The sequence below is a fragment of the Megascapheus bottae genome, chromosome 1 (assembly GCF_031878675.1).
Source record: "Megascapheus bottae isolate mThoBot1 chromosome 1, mThoBot2.hap1, whole genome shotgun sequence".
In the NCBI taxonomy this organism is placed as follows: domain Eukaryota; kingdom Metazoa; phylum Chordata; class Mammalia; order Rodentia; family Geomyidae; genus Megascapheus; species Megascapheus bottae.
The window spans coordinates 82,519,740-82,542,105 of record NC_143509.1 but is presented as its reverse complement, the minus strand read 5'-3'; the positions used below and the strand labels follow the sequence as shown (position 1 = coordinate 82,542,105).

Genomic DNA, 22,366 nt, shown 5'->3' with positions numbered 1-22,366 from the left:
TGTGGCTCAAGTGGCAGAGTGCTGTCTTTGAGAAAGCTCAAGGATAGTACAGAGACCCTGCGTTCAAGCCACAGGACTATCAAAAAAAAATATTCTTTAGATGTATAACATGATGCCAATTACAATTCTGAGGTGGCAAAAACAACAAGTATATTATGAATCATATTCATTTGAAAAATTTTAAATTAACACAGTATACTATAAAGAGTGGTACTAATTCCATATTTGGACTATGGTGAGTAGTGTTATAATAAACATGGTTATGTTGGTGGCTTTATTACAGAAAGAGCCAGAAGTGGCTCTGTGGCTCAAGTGGCCGTTAGCTAGCCTTGAGCACAGAGAGGCTAAAGGACAGATCCAGAGCCTAGACTGAGTTCAAACTTCAGGACTGGGGGGATACAGTAGAGGGAAAACAAGGAAAGAAAAAAAAAAGAGTTATTTTATGCAAACTACAAGTGCACATATAATTTTTAAACATCAAATGGAGACCCTTAAGTAATAACAAGAATGAACATACAGTGGATTTAATGAAATTCCTTTAAGGAGCCTTACACACACAAAAATAAATATGTACAGGAACTTTCTGTTGTCTGTGTACCTACCTGGAGTAGATAAACAATCTGCTGTCCCAAAGATTGTGAGTTCCTCGAGGTCCTGAATGAAAGTAACAGGAATCGGTCCCATCAAACATATTCAACCCATCTTCTGAATTTTTTGAGGCATGGCTGTGTACCACATCTAAAAGGACAACAATCCCCATCGAATGAGCTGTGTCAATAAGTTCCTTTAGCTCGTCAGGTGTTCCATAACGACTAAATGTAAAGAAAACAAAACAAAACAAAAAAAATAGACCACATGTAAATCAAATAGCCAATTGCATCCCCATCAGTGGTCTTGCTCAGCACAATACTAAATGTTTTAAATAAGAAAATACAGCATAATATGCTACTTACAACTCCACAGAGATACATTTGTTACTAGGCAAATTTAAAAATACAAAAAAAAAAAAAAAAGGGCCGGGAGTTTGGCTGAGTTAAAGTGCTTGCCTAGCATGCGCAAAGACCCAGGTTCGATTCCTTGGTACCACATACATAGAAAAAAGCTGGAAGTGGTGCTAAGGCTCAAGTGGTAGAGCTCTAGCCTTGAGAAAGTCCAAGGACAGTGCTCAGGCCCTGAGCTCAAGCCCAGGACTGGCAAAAAAAAAAATACAAAAAAAAGAATAAATCAAAGTATTAACTAAAGATTTATATTCTAAAACTTTTTATTTGAGGTTGCAAAAATGCTATCCTCCAACCTGCTGGCATTCAACTTAAATGTAAACCAATCATGGATATTCATATTCACCTGTCTGTGCATACAAATGGACATATGTGTTTAAGATAAAATGATCTCTGGTGTTTGGATTTTTGGTTTGAGAACATCTTGTTCCCAAACTGGAATGCCTTTGGTAACACTAGGCCAAATGAATAGGCCACATGTGTCACCACCGAAGCAAAAAAGTTGAGGCGCTCACATGTATACTAATGTGTGTTAAAAGCAGTAAGCTAGCTTGGTATTTTAGCTTAAGCTTAAAATAACAGCTCATTGGGAAGAGAAAGCAAAGGGATGATGGTTGGTGGCGAATCTAGGCAAAAAATATTAGTGAGGCCCTATCCCAAAGGCATGGTGGTATAAGCATGGCACCTCAACAATATAGGAGGTAGACTAAAGACGATCACAGTCTAATATTGGTTGGGCAAATGCATGAGGCTTTGTGGCCCAAATGGAAGACTGTTGGCATGCACAAATCACCATGTTCAAACCCCAGTACTGCCAAAAGTTAGTCTCCCAATGTACATGAAATAAAATGTTTTAAAAACTAAGACATCTTATCCTATGTAAAATATCACACTAAAGTTTTCCCTGCATCAATTCTGCCCTTTAAAAAAAATAATAATTCCTCTGGTTCTTAATTGTTTATGGTTCTACCTCACTAGAATGTTTCTTGCCAGCAGGGGCTGTCACTGTGTGCTCCAGTGTGAAACAAAGAAGAGCTTAGTGAAAAGCAAATCTCTTCATGGGGTACTCTACCTAGCAGTAGGAGCTCTATTTTCAAATTTAATGAAGGTCCTGCCATCCTCTGCAATAAACCTTATTGAGCTCTCATCCTCCTCAGAACAAAGTCTTTTCTACAGCCAACTACACACTCTACTTTCTACATTCAATAACATTATCTTGTCTTATAACATTTTTCAATTAGTTTCCTTTTATCAGCGACATACCCTTTATTTCTGTTTACTGAACTACATAATCGATAAATAAGTAACCCTAAAGTTTTACTCTTTTCTTCCTTTCTTCCTCCACAACCCCCCCCCACACCTCCTTCTTTCTTTCTTTGCAAAACTAGGAATTGAACTCGGTATCTGATGCTTTTGTTCACTGATTGGCACTCTACCATCCGAGCAACACTTCTAACATCACCATTTGTTTATTTGTTTATCAAATGCTTAGTGAGTTACATACTATGGGACAAGAAATTTTTCATTTTCTAAAGGTTCAGCAATACACAATATAAGTATCACTCTTCTTGTGGAATTTATATTATAAGCAGAAGACAAATGAGCAAAATACATGAAATAGTACATAGTATTTATAGTGCCAAAGGAAAAGGAAAACAAAACAAAACAAAAAAATCTATAAGAAAGGCAGGTTGGCTGCTCAATACTGGTATAATGCCTGTAATCCTGACTACTCAGGTTGGTTTTTTTTGTTTTGTTTTTTGTTTTTTTTTGCCAGTCCTGGGCTTGAGCTCAGGGCCTGAGCACTGTCCTTGGACTTTCTCAAGGCTAGAGCTCTACCACTTGAGCCTTAGCACCACTTCCAGCTTTTTTCTATGTATGTGGTACTGAGGAATCGAACCCGGGTCTTCATGCATGCTAGGCAAGCACTTTAACCACTAGGCCAAACTCCCGGCCCATACTCAGACTGTTTTCAATATACTATGTAAAGGTATTTATTTTCTCTTTTGTTTCCCCTTATGGTTTATCCTTTGTTGTTACTATATCTGACTTTGGTAACTAATATACTGTACATTCATTTATTTATTTATTTGAAATAGGAAAGAGAAGGGGAAAAATGGGAGGGAGTAGAGAGAAAGTGGAAGAAAATCATGGAAAGGGGTATCAATGTCCTAGAAATAATATACCCACTACTTGATGAATGTAACTGTAACTCCTCTATACATCATACCAAAAATAAAATAAAATTAAAAAAAAATCTGAGATCTGAGGACTGCAGTTTAAAACAAATCCAGGTAGGGAAGTTCTTAAGAGGCTTATCTCTTGTTAAGCACTAAGAAGCCACAGGTGGAGTTGTGGTAGTAGAGAGCTAACCTTGCGCAAAAATAGTTCAGACATTGTGGCCAGGTCTGGACTACAAGCCCCAGGACTAGAACAATAAATATGAATAAAGAAAGAAAGAAAGAAAGAAAGAAAGAAAGAAAGAAAGAAAGAAAGAAAGAAAGAAAGAAAGAAAGAAAGAAAGAAAGAAAGAAGGAAAGAAAGAAAGAAGGAAAGAAAGAAAGAAAGAAGGAAGGAAGGAAGGAAGGAAGGAAGGAAGGAAGGAAGGAAGGAAGGAAAGAAAGACAGACAGACAGACAAGTTTTCTAAGTTTTCTTTTTAAAATAGACAAGCTTTCAAATAAAAGGCAACATTTGAGTAAAGGAAAAAAAGTAAAACAACAAAACAAAGGGATATGGATAGCTAAGAAAGTACTAGAGAAGAAATAATAGCAAGGTCAGACTGCTGGGAAAGAAATAAGCTAAGAGCAATTGAAGAACAGCCACCTGGATAGAGTAGCTGAATTAGAGTGGTCAAGGGGGAGAGACCTGAGTCTATAAGGCTCTACAAGACACAGATCAATGGAAACTTCTAAGCCAATACTAGACCTGTAACTTTTAATCTACAAGAGCGAATAAGTGATGGGTTCTGAAAAATGACATTGATATGGTTTTCACCTTATATTGATTACACTGGTCATGGGGCAGAAAACAGATATTTGAATTGAGGGAGAAAGAGTTAGCAAAGGAAAAAGAGTACAAGAAATAACAGTGACCAAATAGAACAGAACAGAATGGAAACAAGGATTGAGCAATGGAAGATAACGATACTAAGTGCAAAAGAAATTGAAGAAGGGCAAAAGTAATAAAGAATAAGAACTAATGTTTAGGAACTCAAGTATAGAAAAAAAAATAAAACATTAAAGAAACCAGGAGGAAGCAATTGTGATAAAGTGTCTATCATTCAAAATAAGCCAAGAGTCTGTTATATTTGAAACTTGAAAATCATTCATATCCCCAAGGAAAACATTTTCATGGGAAGGGGTGTCCAAGAAGTAATATACCTGACAAATGTAACTACATATCACCTTGATGACAAAAGTTTAAAAAAAAAAGGGGGACAGGCTGTCAGTAGGAATAAATTCAAGAAAGGACAAAAGTAGAATTTAGACAACAAACATAGATAAGCCATTTGAGATGAAGGACTTTTACAAAGATAATTATGTAACCACTTGGGTATCTTTCATCTATATAAATTGTTATCTGCCTAAGCCCATCTCTTCCTTTCCTCCAGTTAATATTAATCATGTTTTGGATATCATTTCTAATATTGGTTCAGATCAAATCTAAACTGGATAAATATCTAATTTCCTAACAGTGTAGCAAAATCAGACTATGTCTGATTTGTATACTAAATCGTGTGAACTAATGACTACCATCATACTATATCCACAAAGCAAAAACAGTGTTGTATTTGTTGAGTTTGCAGCCATATATGACATACAACACTGCAATAATAGCAAAGGGCTTCTCAGGGTCCTTCTGCCCCAGTCACATCTTTACCAAGCATCTTTAGGTAGGTTTGTACTTAATCAGTTTCTTCACAAAATGGTATGCACTCTTTTAGTAATGGTTTCCGTAAGACAAAATTTTCTTACTACTTCACGGGTCCTCAAACATGTAAGTGTTTCTGCAGGTACACACATGATTACTTTTTCTTTTTTTTTTTTTGAAAGAGAGATTGAAAGAATTCTTTATTAGAAGTTATATCAGGAAATATGATTTTAAATCAGGGTCAATCTTTAAGCTATAGAATGAAGACAGTCTTATAACTTGGTATAAGAAAATGCCTAGCTCCTATTGAGTCTATTAGCCATAGAATGGGTTTCAAAATAATAGGTAAAATGTTAAAATTCATTTTATTAACACTTTTGGTCAAAATAAAATCAGTATAATTAAAGAATTACATTTTACCTTGAAGCTGCATAAAAGCTTGTTATTTGGTACCCAAAACTGGCATAGTACGCATGCTCCATGATAGCCATCAACTGAATGCAATTGTATCCTGTATGGGCAAACATCAAAGTCATACCATAAAGACAGTAATAAAAAAGAGCATGTTCTAAAGACACAAACCTAACAAGCAAAAGCTCTGATTAGTTTGAGAAGTTCTACTGCTTAACAGCATTTACATGTCTGACCTTCTAACACAAAATTGGACATTTAGTCTTTTAGAATTATAGTCTGACTAGCTATTTGAAATGTCTTCCTTTTAACAAGCAATAAACGATATGCAAATGTACACTTAATTTGGCTTCAGAATATTAAAGATGGAAATCTGCATATTCTAAAACTTCAGTTACACTTAGAATATCCATATTGAAGATTATAAGAGAAAAATAAAACTGATCCTGTAACATAAGGCATATTTCATTCATATGTCATTTTTACCATACAACATAAAAAAACACTCATTGATACACAAATAGTTCTCTACAGTCTACATTGTTTCCAGTTTGCCCTATGTTTTTTACCTATACAATTGTTCCAAAATTGAATGTGTATATCACCATTCTTTCAATAAAGAAAGTGAGATAAAAAGCATTTTTGAAATATGTAACACTGAATCATAAATTATAGGAAATAACAGAGGAAAGAGGTTACATACTTGAAATATTTGAAAATTATTTGAAAATATTTTTAATATTCTATTTCAAATGACATATTTATAAGCTTCATATTCATAAGGTTTTTCATGATTCATAGGTTCTCCAGTGTACTTAAATATATAACTGTACTTAAGTATATAATTATACAAAAGTGACAATTTGTTGGTTTTTTTTTTTTTTGCTTTTGGTTTTTATTTTATAGCTCCACATTCCCAAGTTGCAGTATAATACTAATACTGGAACAATTAAAATTCATACTCCGAATCAGTGATTTATCCTTTTAAAGGGGAGAATATATTACTCCATAATTTAATTATCTACTGAAAAGTTTCTACTAATTTCTATTTTATTTTAAAACAGTTTACATTAACTCTACTGACAATAATAGAACTGTGGTTATAGATTTTTTGTCATACTGCATAAATCAAGTAAATCATAAAATTTAGAGCAATACAAATTATTAGGATAAAGTACAATTTTGTACTTTGAATACTAACTTTTACATAATTAATCATAATTGGATTCGTTTACTTTCTAAGAACTCTAAGCTAGGTAACTCAGACAAAAAGATAAACAAGAGAATCTTTGCCCTGCCAAATTTGTAAAAACTAGGTCATAAATAGTTAATTACTGAATGACATGAAAGAACATCCACACAACTATCTTCACAGAAGATTAAGTTAAAACTACCATATATTCATATATTTTATTAACTTTAATTTGTGAAATGATGGTTCAACATCACAGATAATTAAAATCCATATAGAACTAAAATCCTTCATCCCTGACTTGAAAACTATTTCCTGACCAAAACCTGAATACCTTGGCAGAAGTAATGTAATTAAATGTATTTCACCTCCCTGTCTAGATTTTGCAGCAGCACTAAATGTGCTGTTGAAAGTTTTTATCTATTAAAAAAATAACAGATAAACTACATTCTGAATCAATAATTCAGCAATACACTATTTATTCTCCTGAACAGATTCTATATCATTACACTCAAGTGCATCCTTATTTCTCACTATATGTCTCATATTGAAGATTGTTCATGAATGTCCATTAAGTCATCCAGATGAGGATCTAAACAATGACACGGTTTGAAAATGAGTTCCAGACATCTTACAAATATAAGGCTTTTGCTTTAACACACTGAAATGAACAGGCTATAATCAATGGCTACTTTGATTAGTAAAGGCTATCTTCTGTAGAAAAGTAATTATGCTTATATATTTATCTACAATTTTAGAAGCCATCAGTTCACATTACTTAAAATTGAAATTGGAATAATAACTTGAATTTTTATGCTCTATCTTAATCCATTTCTCTTTTCTGTGCTATCACTATTACAGAGCAATTTGAGAAGCCTAAAATAAAATGCATTTCTATTACATATTTAATCTCTTAACAAAAAAGAGACACTTGTAATTAGCTTTTCTAATAGAAGAGACTCATTAAATTTTTATCTGAATAAAAATCATAGTTATTACTTACCAAGCTCTTTGATTCTTGGTAGTACATTGCATGTAAAATGTTTATAAGAAGCTATTTTTCCTTCATGAGAAGATATTCCCACATGAGATTCATAAATTCTCAGACTTCGTGGCTTCTTTGGCCTAGAATGCTTAAACTACAGAATATAAAATTAAACATAGAATTTTAAAAAAAGAACTCAGGTATTCAAAAATTAGTTTTAGGGAAAATAAGTCCTGAAATGAATAATTATCAGATTCAAATATTTGTTAATAAGCTTCAACAATTTACCGGACCACAAAGTGAAGTATAAGATACATATCATATTTGTTAATAATATAGTCATAAAAGTTTCCCTAATTAATTCATTTATGAGATAGTCTTCCCAATTTCCTGTCCCAAGGACACTTGATCTTGCTTCAAGTCTATGACAGTAAGAAATATTAGTGTTGAAGAATCTCATACATCAGAAACTGTAGCTTAAAAAGCAAATTAGTCAGCAGGGTTTTATAGCTCATGCCTATAATCCTAGGTACTAAGGGAGCTTAGATCTGAGGATTATGGTTTGAAACAAGCTGGCAAAATGTCCAAGAGACTCTCCCTATAATTAAGTACAACAAAAAACTGGGAAGTGTAGCTGTCAGTCAAGTGATAGGATACTAACCTTGAGCAAAATAGCTTAGGGAAAGCACACAGCCCTGATTCAAGGGAAAAAAAAAATCACCCCTTACAGATGTTAAAATGAAAGCTTGCTTCTATATTTTACTGGCTACCAATGACAAAGTTAGATATGCACACAAGAACAATGCTGGGATGTAAAGTATTAAACCAGTGGGGAAGAAAGGTTACCAACAATACTTTTAAGATTACAAAGTAAAAATTTAAGCCAGGGTACAGGGCAGTGGCTCTCGCCTGTAATCCTGGCTACTCAGGAGGCTGAGATGTGAGGATCAAGATTCAAATACAGCCCAGGCACAAAAGGCCCTGAGACCCTTATCTTCAATTAACCTCTAGAAAACAGGAAGTGGGGCTTGGCTAAAGAGTAGGGCATGATCCACAAAAAAAAAAAAAAAAAAAAAAAAGAAAGGAAAAATGTATTTTCTTAGAAATAGTGAAAACACATTTATTTAAACAATTCTTGTTCTTACTTTATATGGGTGGTCAGGGTCCCAGTATATCCAATCGTAATTCACATTACCATCTTCACGAATCACATACTTTGCCCATGGTGAAATACGATACAGGATCTCTCCACTTTTACTTGTGATAACCACCTAAAAAGAGAACAAGATGTTATTGCTTCAAATTGACTTCAGAATTCTAACACAGCCAGTAATAAGCATTGCAATATCAGGAAAGGAAGAAGTGAAGAAGTGCCAGTATCAACAATCGATGTGTGTTCATAGTTGTCTTTATATCTGATTTGGAATCCTGGTGTATTATATACAAATTCATTTGAATTAGGGAAGGGAAGGAGAACAACAAAATGATGAGACAAAGGACAAAGGGTGTAAGCCAATGCAACAACTAGGGGGTAGGAGACTGGGAGAGGGAGAAATACATGGAAGAAATACATGGGAAAAATACATGGGAGGGGGTAAAAATGTTCAAAAAGAAATATACTCACTATCTTAAGTATGTAACTGTAACTCCTTTGTATATCTCCCTGACAATAGAATTAAATAAAAAATAATAAAATAAAAAATATATCTAACGAATGGGTGGTGGTAGTGGCTCACATCTGTAATCCTACCTACTCAGGAGCTTATGAACTAAGGACCAAAAGTTGAAGTCAGCTTCAGCAAGGAAATCTGTGAGACTCCTAGCTCTAACAGAATTCTCCAAAAAGCAACAACAGAGGTGGCTGAAGTAGAAGAGTACTAGCCTTAATGGGGAAGGTGGGAAATACTCAAGGACAGCATGTAGGCCCGAACTTCAAATCTCAGGACCAGTACACACACACACACACACACACACACACACACACACACACACACACACACACAAACAACCACACACACACACACACACAGGAAGGAAGGGAGGAAGGAGGAAAAGGAGGAGAGGGAGGGAGGGAGGGAAGGAAGGATGGAGGGAGGGAAGGGAAGGAAGCAAAAACATATTTAAATTTTAAGGACATTGGTTTCTCATCTGCTATTAATAAAATATTATTATAGTTTTAATACTGTATTATTCTCTAGGAATTTCCATGACTGGAAATAGATAAGTGAATAATTTTTATTTCCTTTTCCTTTCTACTTCACACACACATACACTCACAATTATTTCACCAATTCTGAACTTTTACCAAAAATCCTTTATTATATAAAACGAAGTATATTTTGTTAACTATCCTTAAATTCTTATAATTTTCAGTAAAAAAAATCAGAATAAAAATAGTTCTACTGAGGCTACCATGTTAGATGTAGCATACCTATCAGATTTTTAAGTTACATAGACATATCAACAGATTTTCCGAGTGATTAAGATTGGAGGGATTCTAGGACTCTCTGAGCAAAGGACTACAATAATGCAAAACCTAGATGAGGCAAATGAAAGGATCTCTAGGATATGGAAACAAGAGATTTATCTTGTTGTCTTAATGTACTATGTTATTTCTCTTCTCTATTTTGTTGCCTTTTGGTTAATCTCACATTGTTACTATATCTGACTTTGTTACCGGGCATACTGTATATATACTTATTTATTGAAATAGGAAAGTAAAGGGGGTAAAACAAGATGATTGGGAGGGGGTAGGGAAAGGAAATGGGGACAAAAACTACTATCTGGCGAATGTAACTGTAACCCCTCTATACAATACAATTTAAAAAAGAAGAGACAAATCTACCATTGTAAAAAAAAAAGATTGAAGGTGTTTACTGTCATTTTCTTAAAATTTCAATTACATTTTCTAAAAGTAGACTGACTATATAAAAATGTTGAGATTAGAAGTTAAATTATGTTCTTAGCATTGAAAAAAACATTCTTCGGTTTTCTCTGTTAGTACAAAAAACTCAAGCAATACTATTTCCTGAAAATGGAAAAGTGCACTAACATTCTTTGGTTTTCTTATTCCTTGTATTGAGTTTCACATTCTGTTGTCATTCTTTAACATTATTTTTTTGTAAATTTGATATATAGGGACCTCTAAGGTAACCCAGGGTAAAACTAAATTCATGATCTTCCTTCCTTGCATTCTTGGTGCTAGTATAGAGGTGTATGTTGCCATTTTAGAAAGAAATTATTGGGCCGGGAGTTTGGCCTAATGCTTAAAGTGCTTGCCTAGCATGCAGGAAGACCCAGGTTCGATTCCTCGGTACCACATATGTAGAAAAAAGCTGGAAGTGATGCTGAGGCTCAAGTGGTAGAGCTCTAGCCTTGAGAAAGTCCAAGGACAGTGCTCAGGCCCTGAGTTCAAGCCCAGGACTGGCAAAAAAAAAAAAAAAAAAGAAAAATTATTTTTGATATCTAACATCTGACATATTTGAATAGTTCAACAGAGATTGATCTCTATGGTGTTGTTTTGTCTCTATTTACTGTCCGCAAACTGATCTCAAAGAATAAATCCTCCCCTCTACCTCCCAAATGCTTTGATTACAGGCACAGACCACTACATCAAACAAGTAATTGCATCTGGAATTTTCAAATCTAGAAATGTAAAGCCAGAAACAGTCCTTGATAGTAGAAGGAATTTAATTGTAAATTTAATTGTAATTTAATTGTATACTTCATGATTCAGGGGAGAAAACAAAAAAATAATAAAAACATCAAGGCAGTTTTCTAATAGTTATAAACACTGACATAGAAATGACCATATTTACTGGATAAAGTTTTATTAAAGTTAATATGTTTGACTATTACAATTATATGAACTCAGATTATATTTAGGCTACCATTGGCATTGTTGTTGTTTTTACATATTAAACCTCCCACAAATACCAAATAAACATAACTTCTTAAACTTAAATATATTTTAATTTTCTGATAACTTCATGTGGGTAGTAGAATGTTTACATTAGAAAGATCTTCACCCTTCTTTCTTAGTCTATAACTTAGTCCATAACTTCCTAATATTGTATTAACTAAATAATCTTATCAAAACCATATATATATATATATATAATCTTTTGACATGGCATTTATATACAATGAGAAGTGGAACTGAAGGAGGAAGAAAAAGACTAAATGATCAGATTAAGTCTCTTCAGTTCTGTAATGGAACAATGGGCACAATAGAAGAAAAAAACATTCCTGGGGCCGGGAGTTTGGCCTAGTGGTTAAAGTGCTTGCCTAGCATGCACAAAGACCTGGGTTCGATTCCTCGGTACCACATACATAGAAAAAAGCCAGAAGTGGTGCTGACGCTCAAGAGGTGGAGCTCTAACCTTGAGAAAGTCCAAGGACAGTGCTCAGGCCCTGAGCTCAAGCCCAGGACTGGCAAAGAAAAATAAAGAAAAAAACATTCCTGCTAGTAGCTTAACTGAGCAAAGAAAGTAAGTCTGTTGGATTTCCAAAGCAATAACCTTTTAATAAATTTTCATTGGCTCCTATTGTTTTAGCATTACACAGCATTTCTTCTTTTAAAACATGCCATCATAGTTCAATTTTCATTTGCTTTAATGAGAAACAAGAAACATTTTCAAGGTTGAATCCATAATACAATTTGAATAAGAATAGTGAAAAGATTTTGGTAATAAATGTAAAGTAAAAAAAAAGCCTCCTTTAAAAGACTTAAGTACATAAGTTATGAAAACCAATATTTGTTGTGACCTTGAGTATGAGATCAAATTCCACTAAACTTTGGCATAAAGAATAGTAAAGTACATAACAAACCAGACATATTTTTGAGATATGTTTACAACTACTTTGATTTGGTGTAAAACAGTTAAAATTCATTGTTGGAAGAGAATAAACTGCAGAATATTTTCTAAAGGAAATAAATGAGGATCTGTAGTTTCCTCTTCTAAAAGCAGGTTCTTACTTAGAACGACTTAGAAAGACAGATGCTTCTGTGACCATAAAATAAATTATTATCCCTCAAGGTTTAAAATCAGTTCCCAGTCCTCTGCCTAGTTAAAAAGTATTACAACTGTATTTTTTCCTTTCTTTGTCTCTCTACAGAGTCAGATCTGTAAAGAAATAAAGAAATTACTAACCAGAACTGATAAAGTGTTTGCTTCATTTCAAGTATATTACCTGAACAAAAGCCTTATAAAGAGAGGTGACTATGAAAAAAAATCCTAAGGGATTACTTGAGATTTAGAAAGCAGACATTGAAAATTATATCCCTGAGCAAGTAAGAATAACTACTTCTAAGTGAAAAGAACACGAACAATGCTGAAATGTTGTAATAGGGTAAAGATTGATTAGGTGTCTTAGGCTAGAAAACAAATGAATTACCTATGATATAAAAATATAGGATTTAAAGGTCCAAGATATTGAAAGATCAATATAGTAATAAAAGAAAAAAAGCTATGAAAAGGGGTTAAAAAAAACAGCGTGTTTTCATTACTGAAAAGTGTGCTTCAAAGAGACCTATCCATGTGCAGTGAAGGCTAGAATTCTATTAAGTAAACAGAGTTATAATCTGGTATAATGCCAATAAAAAAATTCAAGAAGTATTCTCAGAAGTGATAGGATAAAGGAGACAGTATCATAAGGTGAGCTGAAAGTTTTAAAAAATGTTTTACTAGTAAAATTACAAAACTATCTGTAGACAAACTAAACCATTTGAAGGAAAGAGTATGTGGAAAAGGCTATTTTAATGGAAAAAAGCAAAAGCAAAATAGAAGACAAAGAAATAATTTGACCTCTAGAAGAAATATAGGAAAAAATCCAAACATTAGATACTGAATACGTTATTCTAAAATGTTTAAGGTCTTTTGAGAAGGCATTATATATTTAATATATGAGTTTAACATACATAATTATATATTTATATTTCATATATTAATAGCATTCTGTTTTCATAATACTTAAGTGCTTATGAAACATATCTTACATACATACTGAGAATAAACTATTTGAGAATACAGGTAAATTTAAAGATGAGAATATTCTATTTCTGTGTCTGAATAGTCTAACACTCCTTTCAAAGTAAGCTGTTAGTAACTTTTGCACTATCACTCTTTACCTCAAAAGATCTGTATTTTTCTACAATAGGTCACATCAGGAAAAAAGATAATCGCAGATAGATTAGGACTAATATTAGTAAGGAAAAGTTTTAGCCATTAAAGAGAAAGTAATGAAATGCACCATATCCTAGGAAATGTATAAAGAACAAAATACTTGAGATATGACTGTACATGTGCACTGGATGACTTCTTGTCAGCTGATGTTTTATAGCATGTTTATAGTTATGGAGAATGGTCAAAAATTCATGGAGACTGAAACAGTGATTATGGGAAGGAATGATGGTAAATAATAGGATCTTCATGACAGAGTTCTTCAATTTAATCCTTCCTAGTTCCACTGAATTTAAACCAATACACACAGATCAGATCCTGATCCACACGACAAGAGAATCTGCAGAAAATGTTAAGTTTTAGTTCTGCAAAAATGAGAAGCCCCTTAGAGAAGTAGAAAAGTCAATTAATGATAACAAAATGAAATTTGTAAAATTGATAAAATTCAAGTCAAAGAGTATCCACTAGATTTCTGCAAGAGGAACAAGATTTACTCATGAGAAGGTACAGTGGCCTACAGATGGAAGTAAACTACAAAAGATCATCTGAGAAACAATTTGTGTCCTATAAAGGAGACACAGAGCCACAAGGAAAAATTCAGTACTGTTGGCATTTTAGGATTAGTAAAAATGACAAACTAGAAAGAGAAAAAAATTAAATTGGAAAGAGTTAAACATTATTTCTAACATTTAACATATATTTAAGTGTGATATTCAATAAAAAGAGCTCAGCTTAAATGTAAATGTTTAATTCATTAAAACAGCTGTATAGTATGTACTTTGCCATAATAAAAAGGTTATTTTCTATAGACATACCTTTATAAATTATTAATTGATGACACTTGGTCAAAGTACAAATATTTTATTAAACATAAGCAAATATAATAACCACATAAAACATCTCAAAATGTGAACTTTTCCTTTTTAACAGTTTTTCAGTATAGTATTAAAAGATGAAAGGTTACATAAAAGTTTTCTTTATAAAAAGGCATTATAATTTGCAGTAAAAAAAAAACAGAATGTTTCTAAAGACAAGAAAGAAAATTTTCAGTTCTTCACACTTATAGTCATATTTAATACCTATTATCCTATCATTAAGGATAACAACAAGAGATCACAGAGGAACTGAAGATATTTCATAGTATCTACATACAAGAAAAAAACCTGCTAATAAATTTACAGTCTTTACAGAATCAGGGCTCATATAAAGGTGCCAAATAGGATCTAATATTTATAAACAGTGAAAATTCCTGGACACCTAATTATTCACTTCTGTAAGCTTTAACATCAAAAGGAGGGTATTTTTAAAATGTATTATACCCTTGTAGTCATAAGAAAATTAAATATGTACTGAAATTGATTAATATATGTCCACAAGATTAGAATAGGAACACTTTTTTCTTTAAATACAATAACAGAATTATAATTTTTATATGTTTTAGCAATTGTATTCAACCCCAGATAGGCAATGAGGACAATTGAAAAATGTCTTAAAGTTGTGTGAACCCTGCTTGTAATCACCACCAACAAACCTGTTCTGTAGACTAATGTCAAAGAGCAAAACCTAGTTAAGAGAAGGAAAAAGAAAAGACTGCTACAGGCACCAGCATTTGAGTAAAAATAGTAAGATTTTATATTGTAAAAAGAAACATCACAGAGCAAAGACAACTAGGGTTACAGGGAATAAATTTTCTAAAACTTGGACAATACTTTTAGATTGTTCTTAATGTACTATGTTGAAGTTATTTCTTTTCTCTTTTTCCCCCTTATGATTTATCTCATGTTATTATTGAATCAGACTTTGTTACCTGGTATATTGTATATACATTTATTTGTTTATTTGAAAAAGGGAAGGGAAGGAGATAAGCAAGATTGGACAGGACGGGTAGGGGAGAGAAAGTAAGAGAAAAACATGAAAAGGGTATCAGTGTTCAAGAAGTAATGTACCTACAACCCGATGAATTTAACTGTAAGCTCTCTATACATTACCCTGAGAATAAAACATAATAAAAAAAGAACAATTTGCAAAAAAAATCTGTCTGAACCTCCATGTTGTAAGTTAAATTTATTTCTTAACAATTTAAATTTATTTTAACAATAATTCAATATTATATTTAATTTTGCATACTATATGCTTTGTACTAAGTGAATATCCTTAATAAAAATGGAAATTTCTTTAAGAATTTAAGCTCTCATTTAAGATCACTGAATCTATCCATCTTGGCACAAATTTATCCTCAGCATAGTCATGAATGCCCTTCAAACCTCACATCATTCCAAAACTTTCCAACTATATTTGGGAATAGACTCACACATAGATGATACCAAGAATCTACTCAAGATTCTCAGCATTCTCTGTAGTTTTGATCCATCCATTTCTGATACCTTCTAAATTTGTATAGTATGAATACTACAGACATGCATTTTTTACAAAAAAGTGAAAACATTAAATATTTCAGAAAAATACAACCAGTTTAATATTATTATTAAATTTTAGGTGGGCCTTGAACTCTGGACCTGAGCACTGTCACTGAGATCCTCAGCTCAAGGCTAGCACTCTACCACCTGAGCCACAGAGCCACTTCTGGTAGCTAACTGAAGAAAAGAGTTTCTAGGACATTAGTGCCTGGACTGGCTATGAATCTCAATCCTCAGATCTCAGCCTCCTGACTAGCTAGGGTTTCAGGTGTGAGCCGCTGGCACCTGGCCAGATATTTTATCTTTTTTTTATGTTTATTATACTGCATTAAAACCCTTCTAAGCTTGTGAAAATTCTTTATAAGGACATCTTGCCTGTGAGGAAAAGACTTCGTATTTTAGGTATTAATTTGTGTTGCCAACTTGTTTTTAGATATTATATCTTTAGAAATTAATTGATAAGGAGCCAGGACTTTGGCCTAGTAGAAAGAGTTTGCCTAGCATGCAAGATGACCTGGGTTCAATTCCTTGGTATCACATACATAGAAAAAGCTAGAGGTGATGATGTGGCTCAAGTGGTAGAGCACTAGCCTTGAAAAAGCCCAAGAACAATGCTCAGGCCCTGAGTTCAAGCTCCAGGACTGGCAAAAAAAAAAAAAAAAAAAAAAAGACATTAATTGACAATACTTATTTCCAAACTATAGTAGATGTCTTGTTGGCTGTTAGCCAACTATCTTAGTGATATTCCTGAAGGAAATGTCTCATAGTTGACAGAATATACAGATGAAAATCATATTTTCTTCACTCCCTTTTGTCTAGGTTTCTTCCTAGTAGATGTTCTTGTGTATGATCTAAAGCAAAGCAATACATGGAAGAAAGCATATACAAATCATCATCTTTGCCTAAGAATTATAATCTTAATCCAATAAAATGCAATCATCCTTTGAGACTCAGAGTAGGAAGTTCAAGGATAACAACTGTTTTTATAGGATTTATTACTTGATAGTATTCCTAATTTCTACATATACTCTTATATATACAATTAGATACATACTCAAAATCAGCTTATTCATGAAAAATAATTACAAAAATATGTCATATGTGAGAAAAAATTTTCTTTCACTTTTAATTTGGTTTCAAAGTTCTGCTTTTAAATTATCATTATGTTTTATAATGATTACCACAGAAGAAATAACACAGATATTAGCATTAAATTTTCAGGAGACAGAGAAGATAGAGGAAGAATCTCTAAATAGATTCAAAGCAAATACAAAAAAGATGCTCTGACCACAACTAGAGGATGACTTTAAAAGAATACACAAAACTAGAAGATGAAAAATCTCATTATAAAAGTATATTGATAGAAGATGGTAGAAAATGGATTCATAGGAAGAAAACTACGAGATAGAATCTGGATTGACTAGATTGGAGACCTCAGAAAAAATAGGAATAAATAAGGCTGCTTGCAAAATTTCATAGACAAAAATAGAAAATTTGTGGGTATCAAAATGAATAAGATATCAAAATAAATAAGAAAAAGACAAACCAAACTAGTAGGCCCTTATATTTTCTGTCTCTCTCACCCTCTCTCTCATTTTATTTTCCTTTTTTGACAGTCCTAAGATTGACAATGACTGGGCACTGTCTTCAGGCTTTTGCAAGGCTAGCACTCTACCACCTGAGCCACAGAACCACTATGGGCATTTTCTGTATGAGTGGTAGGGAGGAATTGAACCCAAAGCTTCCTGTATGCTAAGCAAGCGCTCTACAACTAGACCACACTCCCAGCCCAGATATTCTTAAACTTGGGAATAGGCCTAAACAACCAAAAAGCTTTGGAAAGAAAAAGAACATAAAATTTTCCATTTGCCAATTTCAAATAACCAAATACAAACATATCTGATATATCAGGTAACAAAGTGAGATACTGTAATAATATGAGATAACCAAGGGACAGCAAAAGATATGAGAGATAACATAGTACCTTAAGAACAACAATCATTCATTATATGGCTTATGTTTTTATATCCTAGAGATCTGAAATTGGATAGGGAACGGGGAAAACAAGATGAGGGGTGAAGGTGGGGGGAGGGAAATGGGGACCAAGACATGCGAAAGGGTATCAATGTATGGGAATTAATGCACCATCTATCTGGCAAATATCATGTAACCCTTCTATTAATTACAATAAAAAACATGAAAAAAAGATAACTAGAAGATATCTTAAAGAAAAAAAATTTCCATTTGCTAGAAAGGTTTTTGCCATTTTCTTTAAAAATTTTATTGTCGGGATGTATAGATGGGTTACAGTTACATTCATCAAGTAGTACATTCTCGTACATTAATACCCCTTCTCATGGTTTTATACCTATTTCCCCCCACCCCCTCCCAATCATCTTGTTTCCCCCGTTTCCCTTCCCTATTGCAAATAAATAAAAGTTTATACAATATTCGAGGTAACGAAGTCAGATACAGTAATCATATGAGATTAACCATAAGGAGAGAAAAAAATAGAAGAGAAATGCCATAGTTCATTAAGAACAACAATCACACAAGATAAAACTCTTGTTTCCATATCCCAGTATTGATTTCATTTAGTCTCATCCTATACGACCTTATGCACATCAATTTTGAGTTATATTAATCCTCTTCTAGGAGAGTTCTAGATGTGTACTAGTTATTACAAATGAGGGAAACCACTGAGCCTACGCTCCTTTGGGTGTGGCTTACTTCATGTAATATGATTTTTTCCAAGTCTCTCCATGTTTCCAAGTTTTTCTATTTCCTTACTAATGGGACGATGTCATTCTTTCTGGTGGCAGCATAGAATTCCATTGTGTGTAAGTAAAACATCTTCTTGATCCATTCATCTACTGAGGGGCATCTGGGTTGGTTACATATCTTAATTATGATAAATAATGCTGCAATAGTGGCTTTAGTATGTTCTTGTTTCTGGACATTTGGGTAAATGCCAACGTGTGGGATTGCTGGGTCATAGGGGAACACTATGATATTTATAGTTTTTTGAGGAATAGTTGTACTGCTTTCCAGAGTGGTTGGATGAGTTTACTCTCCAACCAACAGTATAGTAGCAATCTCTCCTTTTCCAGAAAGGTTTTTTTTTTAAATATGGAATCTCATTTATTTATTATAATGTATAGAGGGGTCACAGTTACATTGACAGAGCGTACATCACTGCTCACACATGGACACCCCTTTCATGTTTTTGTCCCCAATTCCCTCTCCCTAACCCCTGCAAAAAGTTGTACGATGTACTTGTGACTATAGTGTTGTTTTCACATATATCACACAGGTTTTAAGCAATGTCAAAAAATGATCTATAAAGATCATTCCCTGTAATTACAAGCCCATCACATTATGGATCATTATATTGCTATTATTATTCCTTCAAACCTCTCAACATGATGGTCTGTGAATCAATGACATAGAATTAATTGGGTATTATGATTTCCATGTTTAGCATAATGACAGCAAAATCCAGTTTAATATAAATATGCAAATGTCCATGACACTGTCATTTACAAAGGCAAAATCAATGGCTATTGATTTTCTTCAATTTATAACATTTCATGATATTTTAATTTATTTATTAGGTATATTTTAAAAAAATTTAAAAGCCACGCATAACCTGTGTCACAATATTAACACACAGATAAACGTTGTACTATATACATATTTGTTTTTGTAGACTGAAGTAATATTATCAATCTCTTAAAGAATGCTAATTACATGATTGAATTCTGAATGTAATTTATGAAGATTAAGCACACACATGAATAATTAACAGAATGGAATTAGACACAACACTTGGTAGAATAAAGTTAATAGTTAACTCTGGCAAACATTTTCCTTTTACATCACATTTAATATAATCCTGAGATAATTTTAGTGGTTAAATTAAAAATCTTTAACTATAAATTGCATGTAATTCATATTCTAAAGGTAAATTTCCAAAGGAGTACAATATAAAAACAAAATGCAGCTGAGTAGTTGTCTCCTATCTGTCTTGAGAGCTGGAGGATAGAGGTTCAAGTTCAGCCTAGATAAAATAGGTTGTAAAAGTCTATTTACAATTAAAAAGCAAAAGGCAGGGCCAGGAAATGACAGAAGGACAGGGAACCATAAAGATAAAACTTTTAAAATAATTTTTTAAGCCTGGTATCAGGCACTGATTTTACCATCTTCAATACTGGTAAAATAATAGTAAAAAATAAAAATGAAAACTATACAAATCAAATTAATCAAGACCACTGTACACTGTTGATCATTTAGCAGCTTGATACATAGCATTTCTATGATCCAGATGTAGAAGGTGAAAAGGGCTAGGAAATGGAAACTTTCTTCAAAGAACACTAGCCTTGAGAAAGCTGAGTAAACTGAAATTGTGAAAACAATTTAATTGAAATGCCCTGCTACTGCTTTCCAAAAGAGGGCGCAGTAACTCCATAGCCACAAAAAGCCATTTGACATACACGCACACACACACACACACACACACACACACACACACACACACACACACACAAACGCTATATTTCACTACATAACTAAGTTATGAAAGAAGGTGATTTTAAGGAAAATCCTATAAATTATATGTTTATTTTAGTTTGTGATTTAATTCCTTAAATAACACAGTTAACTCCTGTACTTGAGAAACTGAGTCAGAAATATCACAAGTTCCAAGGAGGTGGGGTCTACCTAGGGAGAGATTCTATCTCCAGAAAATGCCCAGATAATCTCCAGAAACTATCATTATGTGTGATAATAAAATTGAAGCAGCTTCAACACCTTTGCACAGCTCACAGTGTAACACACATATCAGAGAGGTTTCAGGTTTTTAAAAACCTACAGAACACAGGAACACCACAGATGTTATACTTAACTAAAACATACAGCTCGTGATTATTTGAAAATAAAGCTATTTTAAAACTAAAATGCTATCTATATGGTTAGTAAAAGGAGAATACTGAGTGTCATATTCATTGTGTCTTTACTGCAAATAATGCCTGTGACACTTCATAAATTAACTCAAACGTTAAAAATTGTACTTCAATTTTGAAAGAGAAAAGGTAAGAATAGGATTTAGCTTCTAAATTAATTAAAAGGAAATTAACAAATGAATTAAGAGCTCAAAGCAGAGAAAATATTTGAGGTAGAGATAAGACATACGAATGATGAAAGGCGTATTAGCATCAAATACCAGACATTAATTCAAGTGGAAAAGCAATAACATATCCTCAGAAGCACATCTTCCAAGAAGCACATCCTGCAAATATTAAATCCTAACATGTTTTAGACTCATACATATCCATATAAAAATAAAATACAAGCAAGCAAAATCAGATAAAAACAGGGCACCTATTTATTTGAAGCACTATTTAACAAAAATTTTACCCACTGGTTGTATAATTAAGTTAAAAATAGATGGTCTGTTTCTTTCTCTTCATCAGCAAGTGGCAAAAATCACCCAGTTTCCACAGATTTAAAATAGGATTTAGCTAACTGATTGCCACTGTCACCTCAGCTTCAACATGGTCAGTAAATTACAGAGGAAGAGTCAAAGCAAAATAGCTCACTTGAACAGATGCAGTTACTCAAAAGACAAGATGCAGGATCTTACGGCATATATACATCTTAGGATTTTTCGTAAGGGTTAAAAACAAACTACTCGGCAAAAAAGAAAAGGCTTCTGATAGTATCTATTATGTATCTGTTATATATCAAATACTCAAAACTATATATTTTAAATGTGAACAATTCTCAATTTAAAACCTAAAGGGATAATAGTATTGAAATTACACTATCTACAATCATAGTATTAAAAAAATCTTTGCTGCTATTTTCTTATAACTAAGCAAGCAATGACAATAAATTTTCAAGGCATTTACCTTACGAGTACGAAGAGTATGAGATTTGGGGCACTCTGTAATCACCTCAAACTTTAAGTTTCTATCTCTAAGCTGAGAATGCTGCACAAAGATGATATAAATGGTTCTTATTTTTAAATTCTATGATATCTGTTATGAAGAGAAAATAGTATATGTATGTGTAAATACATATATACCTATGTAAGTTGTAACTATTTATACTAGATACATGTGCTAACACACACACACACACACATACGTTTACATAGTGCACTCAATAATATATAGGGAAAAAGACAAACAGGTAATAAAAAGGAAGTATATGATAAAAGAAGACTACAATGTAAGTTTTAGGACAATGTAAATTATATTTTATGCATGTCAATAAGAGAGCCAGTTTAAAACTAACTGGCTCATAAAA

The 22,366-nt window shown here is 32.9% G+C and overlaps 1 protein-coding gene across 2 annotated transcripts in view; it reads right to left on the bottom strand.

Moving 5' to 3' along the window:
- The window catches only part of Gbe1 (1,4-alpha-glucan branching enzyme 1), a 210,950-nt gene that overhangs the window by 95,187 nt on the left and 93,397 nt on the right, over positions 1-22,366 (bottom strand). For both annotated transcript variants that reach the window (XM_090347887.1, XM_090347879.1), the window contains 4 exons: positions 8,604-8,729; positions 7,477-7,612; positions 5,291-5,381; positions 603-812 (listed from right to left, as the gene is read on the bottom strand). In XM_090347887.1, the coding sequence (XP_090204013.1) occupies positions 603-812; positions 5,291-5,381; positions 7,477-7,612; positions 8,604-8,729 (563 nt within the window). The remainder of the gene's footprint in view (positions 1-602; positions 813-5,290; positions 5,382-7,476; positions 7,613-8,603; positions 8,730-22,366) is intronic.